Source organism: Podarcis tiliguerta (genome assembly GCF_965153285.1).
Source record: "Podarcis tiliguerta genome assembly, chromosome: 10".
Lineage (NCBI taxonomy): Eukaryota > Metazoa > Chordata > Lepidosauria > Squamata > Lacertidae > Podarcis > Podarcis tiliguerta.
Window position 1 is genome coordinate 58,447,246 of NC_139543.1, and position 16,231 is coordinate 58,463,476.

At 45.2% G+C, this 16,231-nt stretch overlaps 1 protein-coding gene across 2 annotated transcripts in view; it reads left to right on the forward strand.

Moving 5' to 3' along the window:
• PTPRO (protein tyrosine phosphatase receptor type O) overlaps window positions 1-16,231 on the forward strand; it is a 129,175-nt gene that overhangs the window by 81,911 nt on the left and 31,033 nt on the right. For both annotated transcript variants that reach the window (XM_083401843.1, XM_083401844.1), the window contains exons 5-13: window positions 642-1,094; window positions 2,534-2,695; window positions 3,288-3,487; window positions 5,467-5,587; window positions 6,310-6,503; window positions 7,623-7,734; window positions 8,608-8,759; window positions 10,480-10,600; window positions 13,071-13,210. In XM_083401843.1, coding sequence (XP_083257969.1) covers window positions 642-1,094; window positions 2,534-2,695; window positions 3,288-3,487; window positions 5,467-5,587; window positions 6,310-6,503; window positions 7,623-7,734; window positions 8,608-8,759; window positions 10,480-10,600; window positions 13,071-13,210 — 1,655 coding nt within the window. The remainder of the gene's footprint in view (window positions 1-641; window positions 1,095-2,533; window positions 2,696-3,287; window positions 3,488-5,466; window positions 5,588-6,309; window positions 6,504-7,622; window positions 7,735-8,607; window positions 8,760-10,479; window positions 10,601-13,070; window positions 13,211-16,231) is intronic.

Sequence of the window (16,231 nt, forward strand, 5' to 3'; positions counted from 1 at the left end):
TTTAATGTGTCAATACAAATGGAAGTCGCTAATATTGTAGTTGTTGTATAACGTGTGAACACCTCTTTGTTAAAGTATTGAGAAGGGAAAGGCAGGTCAGACAGTTTAAGGGAATTTGAGTTAATTTGGAATTTATCTGCTGTTTTGTGTGTGTGCCATATCTATGTTCATGATAATCGTAGGGCAGTAGTTCCCAACCGTTTTAGTATGGCGAACCGCAAGTCCAAATTTAGCTGGTGTGGTGACCCATTAATTTATTATCCCATGAATTTTGGACTATAGGTCTTGGGCAGCTACTGATTGTGTGCATTTGAACTACAAATTTGCTTATTTTATGATCATTACTTGAGGCATCCAAGGAAAAAAACACCTGTTTAATGCCCCTATTAATGTGGAATTCATTAAAATATGTATGGTACTTACAAGGTTATTCAGAGTTTTGCTCCTGGGAATGTAAGCACACCATCTGATTGCAGGCTATTTGAGGTTCACTTATAAAGCTTTGTGACCCAAAGTACTTGTGGGTTGGGATTCACAGGTTGAGAAACACTGATCTAGGAAATGAAAATTGATGAGTATTATTTATTATTGTATTTTATGCATGATACGCAAATGGGAAAAAAGTGTTCTATCTTTTCCAGTTCCCTACCCTCCTCGAAACATTTCTGTGCGTATCATACATATGAACTTCAATGAGAACTGGGAGGAGCAGAGTGGAAGTTTCCCCGAAGAGCCGTTCTTGGGGACGCAGAAGACAATGCGACAGGACAAAGCCACCCAGATTCTGGATGACCTCCCTGAGCTCCCAACTGCAAACACTTCCTATACGTGGCCCGATTACCGCTACAATAGCAGCGACTATGAAACCACGTCTCAGCCCGACTGGTGGATTAACGAGCCCGACTCCCCAGAGAATGAAGAAGAGTTTGTCAACGCGATCCCAAGAGATTATGAGAGCGTCAACCCTACCGAGGAGTTTGGGACCCCTACGCCGGAGCCGTCCTCGTTCCTCCCAGTGAAAATGGTGCTGAGTTGGCTGCCTCCCAAACCGCCGACGGCGTTTGATGGCTTCCATATTAACATTGAGAGAGAAGGTAAAAGGTCACACGGCTCTGTTGAGAATGATGACACCAAGGTTGGCATTGAAACCTGGTATCATTGGGCCCTAACAGGTCTCTTAGTTGTTGCCTAGCCTGTCCTTTCTCTCACCTATCCTTTAATTGTTTTCTGGGCTGGCATTCCCAAATAGTACTACAGTGGTACCTTGGGTTAAGAACTTAATTCATTCTGGAGATCCATTCTTAACCTGAAACTGTTCTTAACCTGAGGTACTACTTTAGCTAATGGGGCCTCCCGCTGCTACCGTGCAATTTCTGTTCTCATCCTGAAGCAAAGTTCTTAACCCGAGGTACTATTTCTGGATTAGCGGAGTCTGTAACCTGAAGTATCTGTAACCCGAGGTAGCACTGTAGATAGCAGAGCTGGCCCACCCATGAGGTGGGATGAAGCAGCTGCCTCAGGTGGTGTGAACAAAAGAGGTGGTTCCCCGCGGGAACCATACCCACTCACCCTGCCACCAAAGCCACCCAGGTAAGGGAGGTTTTGGCAGCAACAGAGCAGCACAGCTTTCCTTTGCTCAGCTTTGCCACCCGTCTCCCCCAACCTTGGAGTTGGAGAGGGACTGGTGCTAGTGCTGGGTCTTGCTGAGTTGGGAAGGGGCTCCTTAAGGAAAAGTGCTTTCTGGAGCCCCCACCCCAACGTGGTGGCAAGGCTTTGCAAGGGGCCTTCATCATGGAGGTGGCAGGGGGTGTTTTGCCTCAGTTGCTGAAATGTCTGTAGATATAGTTTGGCCTAGCATCCATTTGATTCCTCCCAAGACCCTAATGTGGTGTTTCACCATAGCATTGTGGGAAATTAATGGCTCGAACCAGCAGCCCAGGGCTGCTCAGAATGATTCTGTTGCCACCTCCCACCCATCAGTCTAGCCTGCCAGGCCCACTGCAAGAGAAGAGGGTCCACCAAGAGACATCTTGCAAAGACCCCCTTCAACCTGCAGAGTAGCAAAAGCACTGAGCAGCTTCAGAGCTAGCCTCGGATTTTTGTGGGCCTCACGGGCACACCTGTCATTGCTTCGCTCACTCCAGGTGGCCTCTAAGCCAGAAGAAGCTCCAGAGGCATTGCAGAAGCCTCTCCTGAACTCTTCTTCTGTCTCAGTTGTGTTGCTTTTCACTTTCATGCTTTCATGAAGACGTTCCTTGATGACTAGCACCACTCGAAGAGATTTGTCCCATTTTTTAATATATCCCTTTGCTCCCATGCATCCACTCCAGCCGTTCATAACCCTCTCGAGTAATGTTACAAGATGGTAGAAAAAGTATATAAATAAAATTTTATTTATTTAATTATTATTATGTTACCAGAATTAATCCATTCCTTCAGCCCTGCGTTAGGGCACTGGGACATAATTCAGTTACCTGTGTCACTAGAAACCCTATCAGATTCCAGCTAATTCACACCTCTTCTCTTGATTTAGAGAACTTCACAGAATTCCTGACTGTTGGTGAGGACATTCACGAATTTGCCACGGATCTGAAAGAACCAGGGAAATACACAATATCTGTTACAACATTCAGCTCTTCTGGTTCATGTGAAGTTCGGGAAAGCCAATCTGCCAAAACACTCAGTTTTTATATTAGTAAGTCTACACATAGTTATATAATATACACCAGTATCTGCAATAGTATATGTGGTTGGTACTTAAGTTCATTGATGCTAAATGTTACTTCTCCTTTGCCTTGTTTAAATCTGATTCTTATTGTTTTGGATGCTTCCTCAAGCCGGTTCCTCAGTTGAAAGTTCTGGGAGCTGTAAAGACCAGGTTCAGCTTCCTTTGGATGAGAGAGTGCTGGGGACCTTAAGGCAAGGATGGATTACCTGTGGCCCTCCAGATGTTGTTAAACTCCAGTTCCCATCACCCCAGGCAGCATGGCCAAAAGTCAGGGATGATGGGAGTTGTAGTCCAGGAATTTATGGAGGCCCACTTGCCCCCACCCCACTTTAAGGCATCAAGGTCACATTTAGATTCTCCTCAATGAATGTATGCAGATGTGATGGACTGACAAGCACAAAACTTTCTACCGCTTGTTCAGTTTTCAAGCATGCATGTGAAGAATCTTAGGCATACTTTTTTAAGGCAGTGGGTTGGATCCAGAATAACACTGGTGCTCAGTTAGTGGGGAGGACCAGCCTTTGAAGGTGATTTCTCCTTGTTTCTGGTGATGCTTTAGGTCCCACAGGGGAATTGATAGAAGAGCTCACTGAGAAACCTCAGAACGTCATAGCGACAGTGCTGACCTCTACCACGGCCTCGTTGTCCTGGACCACTTCACAGGAGACCACCAGCACTAGCACCATCATATCTGTCGTGTCCTTGACATGCCAGAAACAGAAGGAAAGTCAAAGGCTTGAAAAGCATTATTGCTCAGAGGTAAGTGCCTAGGACTTGCCGATCAAATGGTCGGCGGTTCGAATCCCCGCGGCGGGGTGCGCTCCCGTTGTTCGGTCCCAGCGACTGCCAACCTAGCAGTTCGAAAGCACTCCTGGGTGCAAGTAGATAAATAGGGACCGCTTACTAGCGGGAAGGTAAACGGCGTTTCTGTGTGCGGCTCTGGCTCCCCAGAGCAGCAATGTCACGCTGGCCACGTGACCCGGAAGTGTCTCCGGACAGCGCTGGCCCCCGGCCTCTTGAGTGAGATGGGCGCACAACCCTAGAGTCTGGCAAGACTGGCCCGTACGGGCAGGGGTACCTTTACCTTAAGCGCCTAGGACTTGCCGATCGCATGGTCAGTGGTTCAAATCCCCTCGGTGGGGTGAGCTCCCGTCGTTCAGTCCCAGCTCCTGCCCACCTAGCAGTTCGAAAGCACCCTTAAGTGCAAGTAGATAAATAGGGACCGCTTTATAGTGGGAAGGTAAGCAGCGTTTCCGTGTGCTGCGCTGGTGCAGGCTCGCCAGAGCAGCTTCACCACGCTGGCCACGTGACCCAGAAGTGTCTCCGGACAGCGCTGCCCCCCGGCCTCTTAAGCGAGATGGGCGCGCAACCCCAAAGTCGGTCACAACTGGCCCGTATGGGCAGGGGTACCTTTACCTTTACCTTTAAGAGGAAGAAAACACAATTTTCCAGGCCGTCACTGAGTTGCAGGTGGGACTGAACTGCATATTGCAAATTCGGGTTTGCACAGCTAATGTGGATTTGGCATTCTTGTGCAACAAAAAATTGGGTTATTTGTGGTAAGGAAAGTGTCAGGAGTGTGCCGTGGAAACAACTGCTTGACCAGCATTTCATAGCATCCAGACATAGGAGGCTTCCTTATACGGAGTTGCACTGTTATTCCTACTAGTTCGGTACTCTCCTGAATGACTGGCAGCCATTCTCCAGGGTTTCAGGTAGGAGACATTCCCAGCTCTGCCTGGAGATGCCAGGAATAGAACCTGCAACCTTCTGCATGCCAAGCAGATGCTCTGCCACCAAGCTATGGCACTTCCCTTAACCTCCCCACAATGCAATTGGGACAAATGCTCATCCCAGCACATGTGGCACAAAGAAATCAGGATGAATGCTCAGTAAAGGAGGCCATCCGGGTGACCATGGAGCATGGAGGATATGGGCACAGTGAAGAAGACATGGCTGTGTTTCTTGGGCTGCTTGAGCTTGACTCATGGAGTATTTCAGAAAGACTTCAGTGGCATTGGTTTGGCTGTGAAGAAATCAGTGGCACTTCAATATATATCAGAGGATCAGTAAATCTATCTGAACACCGGGGAACTCTCTTCTGAGTAAACATGCACAGGAAAGCACTGTACAGCTACATTCCCAAGCACACTCAACCAGGGAGAAAGTGCTATTGAATGCAAGGGAACTTACATCTGAGTAAATAGGTGATTGGTTGTACAGTGGATACTTGGGTTGCGACCATGATCCGTGTAGGATGCACGTTCGCAACCCACAGCATTCGCAACCCGCATCTGCACGTATGCGCACGCGGGTTGTGATTTGGTGCTTCTGCGCATGTGCGACTGCCGAAACCCAGAAGTAACCCGTTCTGGTACTTCTGGGTTTCAGCGGTCCGTAACCTGAAAAAAACGCAACCTGAAGTGGCTGTAACCCAAGGTATGACTGTACTGTCAATCCTGCCCTACCATCAGGCAGGTGCTTCTGGCAGCAGATGCTGAGTGGCATGAAAAAGCAGAAGCTTTATATAGTTCATCTTTGTATTTTCACAGCTGGGGTGGCATGAAGCTCACGTGCCAAAGTTAACATGGCTGGCCTTGGCTACTTTTTGCACCTTGATTTCGAGCAGGGAGGAGGCGCCATTTTCTGCTTTGCCTCAGGCAGCAAAAGGTCATCAGCTGGCCCTGATGCTCAATATGCCTTCCTTTCCTTACACATGCTCTGTCTCATTTCTACAGGTGAATACAAGCAGCAGCTTTATCGAAAACCTGGTTCCTGGCGCTCAGTACCAAGTTGTGATTTACTTACAGAAGGGACCGCTGGTTGGGCCTCCTTCCGATCCTGTGACATTTGCCATTGGTAATGGGATACCTCTGCATACCTCTGTTGTTTTTGGTTGCTTGAAACCAGACGTTTTAGGCAGAATAATTGGTAGAAGAATGAGAGTGGTGCTGCTTCTGTAGAAGCCTGCAAGGCCCATGCGTTGAGTTAAACATTGGTTTTGTCTGTACATCACAGAAAGCAATAGATAACGCTTTGCCAGGAATGCACCAATTCTAGCCACTTTGCTCCTCGCTCCTCACACTAGGAGGAAACAAGCCACCATCTCTGCCTTAGCATTACAGCTGGATTAGGGATTATAGTTTGTTTGCTCCCAGGGCAAGCAAGAGGAAAACTATGATAGCCATGGATCCATAGCTTACTGATTATGGTTTTTGGAGCAAAACAAACCATAATCACATATGCTTCAGTTTTAATCGTAAACCAAGAGCTGTAGCATGTTTTCTTCATGTTCTAATCTGAAGGAGATAGTCCAGATAAACCTGCTCACCGGCAATCCATTTATTCCCTTATACCTGTAGTTGTTGGGGAATGAGACGAAGGGTGTGCCTTATTTATCCAAGACATTGGCTTGGCCCCTGTTTGATCACATGTATAGTACTGTATGCCTCACCTCAGATTTTTGCATGATGACTAAATAGCTCTTGTGGATGAGGTGGAAACGAGGTGACCCACCTCTAGCAGAAACTCTATGTGTTGAATTGCAAACGTATTAATAGCTTTCCACTTCTGTTTTACAGTGCCAACTGGGATAAGGGATTTAACACTTTACCCTTTGGGCCCTACTGCTGTGGTCCTCAGCTGGAACAGGCCTCTCCTGGGTGTTTTCCGGAAATACATTGTAGAAATGTTTTATTTCAACCCATCAACAATGACTTCAGAGTGGACAACGTACTACGAAATAGCAGCAACCGTCTCCTTAACGTCATCAGTGGTAAAGCACACTTGGATTCTGTAAATGTCTCTCACACGTTCATGCCCAAACTTCACCGTTCACACACAGAGAGAAACAAAATTAATTTAAAACAATATCCTTTTTAAATGCAACTTCATGTAAATACAGTCACTATGCTTAACAACAGAACTACATTCGACTACTTTAATCTGTGGAACTGGCACTATTACAAGAGGCACATAATACTCATTCCACACTGGTAATAAATCAACATTTTAGTGTGGCAGCACCCAGTGGCGTAGCGTGGGGGGTGCAGGGGGGCCGGCCGCACCAGGCGCAACATCTGGGGGTTAGGGTTAGGGGGCGGAAATCCACGGGTTAGGGGGTGCAAATTACTTGCCTTGCCCCGGGTGCTGACAACCCACGCTACGCCACTGGCAGCACCTACACTTTGGAACTCCTGGCCTATTGACATCAAGCAGGTGCCTTCACTGTAATATTTTTCCTGCTTAAAACATGTTTTTTTTTTGAGGGGCAAGCCTATCCAGAGACTTGGAATTACGTGGGTTTCATTGCATTTTAGCTACTGTTGATTTTAATCTTCTTCTGAATATTTCAAAATACCTGTTTTAACTGTTTTTTATCAATGGTATTTTATATTGTTGTAAAACTCTTGCCTTTTTTATGACGGGGTGAGCTCCCGTTGCTGGCTCCCAGCTCCTGCCGACCTAGCAGTTCGAAAGCATGCCAAAAAGTGCAAGTAGATTAATAGGTACCACTCCGGTGGGAAGGTAAATGGCGTTTCCATGCACTGCTCTGGTTTCAGTGTTCCGTTGCACCAGAAGCGGCTTAGTCATGCTGGCCACATGACCCAGAAAAACTGTCTGCGGACAAACGCCGGATCCCTTGGCCTATAAAGCGAGATGAGCGCCGCAACCCCAAAGTCATCTGCAACTGGACTTAACCATCAGAGGTCCTTTACCTTTACCTTTTAAAATAAATACGTACAGCAATTCAATGCCAAACACTCTTTAGGCAGGCAGTCATAGGTATTCTAGTTCCAATCCAGAACGCAGCCTTAACGTCGCTTTCAGATCCCACTTTTTCAGGTGCTAATTCTCTTTCTTCCATGCCTTTTCTTGTTTGCAAATCTTTCAGAGAATAGGAAACCTTCTGCCTGCCTGGTATTACAACTTTCGGGTCACCATGGTTACATGGGGAGTCCCAGAACTGAGCTGTTGTGACACTTCCACCATCAGCTTCATAACAGGTGAACAGAGCTTTGGAGAACCTTTCACAGTTTGTGTGTGTGTCGTTTTGCTCTTTAATATAAGACAACAATGTGGAGGCTGCTGGCCTCTAGATGGAGATGGATTACAATTGCCACCATCCCTGACTGCTGGCTATGCTGACTGGAGCTGGTAAGAATTTGAATCCAAAAAGCAGGTTAGGGAAGGCTGGTCTAGTGGGTAGGAATATTGGATTAGGACCTTTGATAATAGGAAGAAACCATTGGGCCTGCAAACCACTGTAGAACTTTCTTAAATCTGCAGTGATATCTGATGTTTCACCAAGCATTGCTTTAGTGTGTTTTTTTTAAGTTGACAGCAACAGGGACTAGAACCTTGATTTTTCTTAATACGAAAAAAGGAGAGGATTGGCCCTTTCAAGATGCAGAGTTTTGCCATTAGTTCCAAGTTCTGTACTTTCATTTGTGAAATTGTAGCACACTGCTGATTTCAGGATAATAATCTAAGTCTGGACCAGTGTGGCCTGCAACAAGACACTGCAGTGCTGAGTGCTCTTGTTCAGAGTGCCAGCCAGCCATGTCCTTTTCCAGGAGACTCCATTCCATTCTCCGGTTTTCTGTTCCCACACGCCAGCAGTCAACCAGCATTCTGTGGCCACTGAGCATGCTGAGTTTTCACTGAGTTGTTTTGGAATTTCGCCCACTCCCGCAGCTTAGATTCCCTTAATGTCTGCAAACTTTCATTTCCCCTTCAGTCTCCTTCCCTGTCATGTGTAGGTGGTACTGTTATGGCTACATAAGGATCCACACTAGGAACATGGGTTTGCTGTTGTATATCTAATTGTGAAATGCTTTGCAGCCTCAAATTAGGTGCACTGTTTTTCTTTCTGATAGCTCCAGTATCTCCTGAAATCACTTCAGTTGAATATTTCAATAACCTTCTCTATGTCAGCTGGATCTATGGGGATGACAACACAGACCTTTCCCATTCTCGAATGTTGCACTGGATGGTTATTGCAGAAGGAAAGAAAAAGATAAAAAAGAGTGTAAGTCTAAACACCTTGTACTTCCTTTGGGTTTCGCATACCTTTGAAGGTGACTTGGAAACTACAACTAATCCAGAATGCGGCAGCTAGACTGGTGACTGGGGGCGGCCGCTGAGACCACATAAGACCGGTCTTGAAAGACCTACATTGGCTCCCAGTACGTTTCCGAGCACAATTCAAAGTGCTGGTGTTGACCTTTAAAGCCCTAAACGGCCTCGGCCCAGTATACCTGAAGGAGTGTCTCCACCCCCATCGTTCTACCTGGACGCTGAGGTACAGTGCCGAGGGCCTTCTGGCGGTTCCCTCATTGCGAGAAGCAAGGCTACAGGGAACCAGGCAGAGGGCCTTCTCGGTAGTGGCACCCGCCCTGTGGAACGCTCTCCCATCAGATGTCAAAACGATAAACAACTACCTGACATTCAGAAGACATCTTAAGGGAAGTTTTTAATGTATGATATTTTAGTGTTTTTTGGTTTCTATGGAAGCTGCCCAGAGTGGCTGGGAAAACCCAGCCAGATGGACGGGGTACAAATAATAAATTATTATTATTATTATTATTATTATTATTATTATTATTATGCCATGGATTTTTCAAAAAAGCAAAACAAAAGCTTGTTATGGGACAGTGGGGGGTTTCACCTACAAAGGCCCTCGCACAGCACTTTGCAAGCACCAGAAACTAGCTGATTGTTTGCAAGCTGTCGGGACTTGCAACAATGATCGTTTGATCATTGGGATTTGCTAGAATTGATGCAAATGGAATCCCTGTTCAGGACCTTGTGCAGGGTAGAAATATATAGGAAAGAGTCCCAAAAAGTATTACTGCAAACTGTCTTAAACTAGTTACAAAATAAATGTTGCAAAAATACAAAGTAACACATTGCTCTTAAACAAACTAACAATGAAGTCCAGTCTTCTTTAAGTCCTTAATATAGTCTAAGAACATTCCTGCTCCCAGAGAGATATCCTATACAAGCAACTTGTTTGTTCAGTTATATAGCTGCAAATATAATGTTTTAAGTGCATTTTAAGTACATTCTTCAAATGTGACCCTAGATGGTGATGGTGAACTTATGGAAAATTCAATTTTTTTTTCAAAACGTTTTAAAAAGACTGTTTTATGTGTGTCTAGATTCCACCCAGGATTGCTGAGCTGAGCTCTTACTGCTGCTGGCTCCCATGCCAGCTGAGATATAAGAGCTCTCAGGTTTCCCAGCAATGAGTCATTAATTAGTACACGCACCGAAACTGAAATCTCCAGCCTCTCCTTATTTCAGCGTTTATCTAAAACTGAAGCTTCTGCGTAATGCAAACTTTTCTTTGCAAATGCAAATCTTTACATAAGTTTTAAACTTCAGTGCATATAGACATTACATGTTATGCACATTAAATCAATATCTTTAGCAGGGCTCTCCTAAAATCAGCTGATCATTGGTGCTTGCAGAGGGCACTGCAAAAATAGATTCCTCTGGCATTATTGTGGCAGTGGATGATTGGCAGGTGGGCACTCCTGCCTACCTGTCAGACTTGACCTACAGGGATGGGGGAAGATAAGGATCTGTCCTGCCAGGTGGGTCCAGTTCTAGACAAACTGGGATAGAACTCAATGGTGCATCATGCTCCCACCCACTTGACAACAGGGTTCAAAGTAATTTCAGTCTCCTCTGCTGTGGAGTTATCTCCTATGTGGGGCCGCTATTTCACCCACTGACCATTTTAGGTGACGCGAAACGTCATGAGCGCCGTTCTCAACCTGCCACCTGGGGACATCTACAATCTCTCAGTAACTGCTTGCACCGAAACAGGAAGCAACACATCTGCGCTTCAGCTTGTAAAAGTTGGTAAGTTATTCCCTAGGGGAATGGGCTGCAATTTCGTGAAAGTGAAATATTACCAAAGACCCGGGAGGCGGTAAAACTGAGAGCACCACAGACAACAGAACTGCCTGTTTTGTGCAGTTAACATGAACTGTTGAAAGAGTAGCACTGAACGCTAGGTGTTGTATTTTAAGTCTCTTAATAAAAGTAGACAGGGTTAGATACTAGTTTCTTGGCTTCAGTGATAAGATCAATAAATGGAGGGTCATGAAAGGTTCCACTCACCCCCTTCTCTCCCTCTCCCCCAGGCTGGAGCATCCTGTTCTACCCCAAAAGCCTCTCTGGATAATCAGGGGTCACCCCTGGACCATGTAGGATGGACTATGTAGGGCTAATGCTAATGGGGGAGGGGGAATCACCCAAAGTTGGACAGAGCTTTGCCTAATCTGGAGTGATTCCTCCCTCCAGGTCCCTCCCAACTCTATAATTCTACGGTGCTATAATTCTCCAGCAAACCTCTGCAGGCCCACCTAGCTTTGTTCATGGGAGGTGTGGGGCGATGGCTTCTGAACTTCCAGAGAAGTCTTCCAGGGGGGACAAGTGGCTGGGGGCAGGGATGAATAAACCTCCTTCTGTTCATTCATTTTAGAATCCAAGCCATTAGGTTCTTTAAAAGAGAGAGAGAGAGAGTTAACTTGGTCCGTGTTATCTAACAAAGCAAATTAAAACACAGATGCAAGCAAATCCAAATTAACAATTTGGTGAGGATCAATTTGGTTTTAAGAAAGAACTAGGAGCAGAACAAAGTCACCTTTGCAATTCAGATTTTAATAGGAAGAGGACTAGAAATTTAGGTTTATATGTAGAAAGTGTGTGTGTGTGTGTGTGTGAGAGAGAGAGAGAGAGAGAGAGAGAGAGAGTGTTAATCTTATATCCCACCCTTCCTCTTCAAAGTAAGAACTTTATATCCCACACTTCCTCCCAACTGGATAACTCAGTTGGTTAGAGCATGGTGCTGATAACACCAAAGTCACAAGTTCGATCCCCATATGGGGCAGCTGCATATTATTGCATTGCAGGGGGCTGGACTACTGTAGATGAACATCAGGGTCCCTTCCAGCTCAAAAATCTATGATGTGTGTGTGTGTGTGTGTGTGTGTTTAATATAGCCCAGAAAAAGGCTAGGCAGCCTTGACTGGGGAAAAAAATGCCCAGTATATTTCAGAAAGCAAGAAAAAAATTATGAGGACAGAAGAATACTATGCAATAATGCAAAACCCCAGAAGCTATATTTAGAGTAAATTATATTGAACAAAGAGCCAGAATTAGTAATAGAGTCTGTCATGGATGCCCCCCCCCCCACTGTTTAATACATTTATAAAGGATGCAATTAATAAAATGGAACAAGTACTACAGCCCAGCATTAAAGTAAAGGGGAAGGAAATGGGTATGTTTTGCTGATGTAGCAGTAATGGCAGACATAGCACTAATGGAAATATTATTATTATTTTAAGATATGGAAGTGCTAAATACAATGAAGTCAGGCTTTTTGAACTCCAGCTGAAAATGAACAAAGAAAGAATTGAGAGATAGGTCAGAACCTGTCATGGCCCATCCCAGATAAGGAAGGCTTGTGCCTGATAGTTAACTTTTTGCTGGGAAGAGAAACACCAGCAGCAGCTTCCATGGGGCTCCAGATGCACCTTATTACATACTTCTAGCTTCTAGGCAGCTGTCCACAGGTCTGGGCTCTATGAAGCAGCTGCAGCAACAGTGAGACCCTGCCTCTCTGCTGGCATATAAACCCTCCTCTGCAAGGTTGCATGCCCACAACCTGAAGACTTTTCCTGCACAGAAGTCACCATTATTCTTATTAACTTTGAGAAATTGCTTGTCAATATCTCCTTCAAATAATAACCCCAAGGAAGCCGGATATCAACATGAGAAAAAACCAACTATGTGAATTTTCAAACGTAAAAGTAAAAAGATGACACCAACTTTTTCCTTGGGAAATGATATAAAATTTGTGAATATGATGGACTTTTGAAAAGTCAAGGGTTGTGTTTCTTAATGAGCTTGCTTAAATATGGCACACAGTCTCATTTTGACCATCTCAGACTCACAGCAATCTTAGGGTCAGACAAGCCAAGAGGAGAAATGTGTGGTTCTAGCTCCACAAAATAACGGCTTCCGGAACCCTCTGTCAAAAGTTGTGCAAATGTCATTTATCTTCCTAAAGGTGCACACACACACGCCAGTTAAGACTCGACTGAAAAAAGGAAATGAAGCAATAACTGAAAATAGGGAAGAGGGAGCAGCCCACTACTTAAGGGCTGTTTTAAAACTGCCTGTTTACTGCTGACAGAGCTTTGGGAAAAGTAAAAAACATCTCTGTGGAACCACTAGAGAGCTGATTCTTCAACTGGTTCTGCCTGCCACATCTTCCCGTTGGATTTGTAAGATACCTCTGAAGTTACTTTCCTCCTGTCCCCAGACCCAGCTCCTCCGAGGTCACTTTTCGCTGTGAATAAGACCCAGACGTCTGTGACTCTCCTGTGGGTGGAAGAGGGAGTTGCTGATTTCTTTGAAGTCTTCTGCCAGCAGGCTGGTTTGAGCCAAGACACAAAGATCCAGGTATGTGTTTTCTTCTTTTTCAGGGATGTTCTGCCTCCTCCTGTATCTCAATGGTAAAGATTTGGGGATCTGTTTTGTCCCCCATATTTACGCTATCTTCTCCTGTTTGAGACTCTGACAATAACCAGCATGGTAGTTCTCAATTAAATAGTGCAACCCCAGTTTCGGCCGATTTAATAAACGAAAGCTGTCCTGCACAAGCCCTTTTCAGGTGCTGAGATCCACACGTTCAGGGAATCCATTGAGTGGGATGGGGAACAGGACAGTGGCCACACTCTTAGCTTTTAGAGAGTCAGGCTTTGAAAGAAGATTGTACCGGTTCACTGGGGAATCATGCTATCCATGGCTACGAGCCACGATGACTATGTTCTACAACTTTTGAATACCTGTTGCTGGAAAACACCAGTAGGGAGAGTGTTGTTGGACTCAGAATCTGCTTGGGGGTTTCCCATAGGCATCTGATTGGCCACTGTGGGTTTTGGCCGGATCCAGCAGGCTCTTCTTATGTATCCGAATTCAGTTCAATCAGGAATTGTGTACTATCAGAGCTCCTGCTCACATGAGAGCCTCTACTGCAATACAGCTGTTGGTCACAATTTCACATGTTCAACTCAGTGTGTGACTCGCACTGTGGCCAGAGGGGTGTGTCAATGCCTGTGCCAGTGTGACTCGCTAGTGAACGCCCTTCCCCTTCCACATCCTGCTTGAACACATGGTGGAGAACACCTGAAAGGGATATAGTTTTGATACTTTTCTGATTCCCTCATTATACTAGCACATCAGGACCAAGGTTGCTTCACAACATGAATGTGTCCTTAGCTAGGAGTCCCATCAATTGACGTTTTCATTTGCCTATTCAATTTGCCTCCCAGCAATTAATCAATGAAAAGGTAATTCCATAATGTGCAATGTCCAGCCCTATTTGTTATATTTAAATAGTTTTGCATGTTTTCAAAACTGCAACACAGGTGCCTTTTTAAGATCCTAACGGGAGGGTGTGATTTTCCTGAAGTGCGACGTAGTTTGGGGATGACCAAATGCAAAGGAAAATAGGGCTCTTTAGTGCAGAAGGGGGAACTGGAATAGATGCATCTTCTTGTGCAAGCATGAGAAAGGGTGCTCCAAAATGTAATTCTCTCTTACATCTAGGAACCAAGGAAGCTGCCTTATACCGAGTCAAGCCATTGGCCCATTTAGCTCAGAATGATTGGCAGGGGCTCTCCAGAGGTTAGAGAGGGTTGCAGGGCAGCTGCTCTGCCACTGAGCTACAGCCCTTCCTTGCCCACAGCTCTTCTAAACAACTACTCAAGATATGATGTTGCGGACTCCAGCTCCCATCAGCACTAGCTGACATTGCTATTGGTGAGGGATGATAGGAGTTGTAGTCCAAAACTTCCACAGGGAGAAAGTTTGATGACACCTGCGCTATAGGGTGCCCGTTTACATATCACCAAAAAGGGGGGCACCTATTTGCATAAAATTGAACGTGTTGATGCATATGAACAGTTGCAAACTTAGGTATAATTACTATAATTTAAAGACAAATGCCATATATCTCACCACAGTGGCAATGGCTGTGATCAGGTGAGGTGTGTACCTGTTGCTTCTGCTGACAAAGTGCTCATGGTTGATGGGTCTCTTTGAGAGCCTTCTTGCTCTCCCTTCTTGAGGCTGTTTTATCCTTAAACATGACTTGGAGTGGAGAGCCTGCAAAAGGGAGGACTCCTTCAAATAGAGGACTGTCCTTTAACAGCCCTTCAGGTAGATGAAGGTCCTCTATAAAGTACGACACTTAGCTACTAGTACCCAGAAAGACAATCCTTTATTATTTTCATATCCACCAGTTTGGGAATCTGCAGCAAAGCACAATTCATTAAGAAGGAAGCTCTTCCCTTTTTTTTCAATTTCTCTGGTTCTGTTACAAGGGGGAAAGCCCAAGGGTTTTCCCCCATGGGACTTCTGGCTTTGAATGTAAAAGGGAAAGCAAGCAATAATATGCCAGAGAGGGGGAAACAAACAAGTGGCCTCTTTGGCCGCTGATAATTGTGGGCTTCCAACTTTTTGCTGTGGTTGCAGCTCTACATCTAAAAGTTAAAACTAGTTACAGCTTGCACCCTTCATTAGAACACCACTTCTTGTTTTCTTGGTTACATCCACACTGTGTATTGAAAGCACATAACTGCCCTCAAAGACTCAGTTCCTAACCTGGTGTGTGGTAGAATTAAGGCATTGTTTTCTTTATTTTAATAACTGAGTTATAGAGGTGATGGTGGGGAATCTAACAACAACATATTATTTCCCCCCCTCCCATCTGGCCGGGTTTCCCCAGCCACTCTGGGAAGCTTCCAACAAAATATTAAAAGACAGTAGTCCATCAAACATTAAAAGCTTCCCTAAACAGGGCTGCCTTCAGATGTCTTCTAAAAAACTGGTAGTTGTTGTTCTCTTTGACATCTGGTGGGAGGGGATTCCACAGGGTGGGTGCCACTACCGAGAAGGCCCTCTGCCTGGTTCCCTGTAACCTCACTTCTCGCAGTGAGGGAACCACCAGAAGGCCCTTGGCGCTGGACCTCAGTGTCCGGGTAGAACGATGGGGGTGGAGACACTCCTTCAGGTATACTGGACCGAGGCTGTTTAGGACTTTAAAGGTCAGCACCAACACTTTGAATTGTGCATAGAAATGTACTGGGAGCCAATGTAGGCTGCAAAGAAAGGCTGAAAACACATTAATCATCTTTTGTTGATATACTTTTATGATATGCTTTGTTTCTGCTTTGGTATAAAATAATTGTATTTCCACAAAGGTCAGTAAAAACGAAAGCACACCCAAGATTCTGGGTGGTATGAAAAAGTAGACCATGGTCATTTGTTGATGATCTTCCTGAGGTTTTTCTCTTGTTGTATCATCCCAATTTTTGGTTTCTATCTCTCTACGCTGCTTGACCCTTCTAAGGGTGCATTCAGATGCGGGGGGTATTATGTTAGTTTTTCTGATTGTAATGCTAGCACGTTTCTTTCACA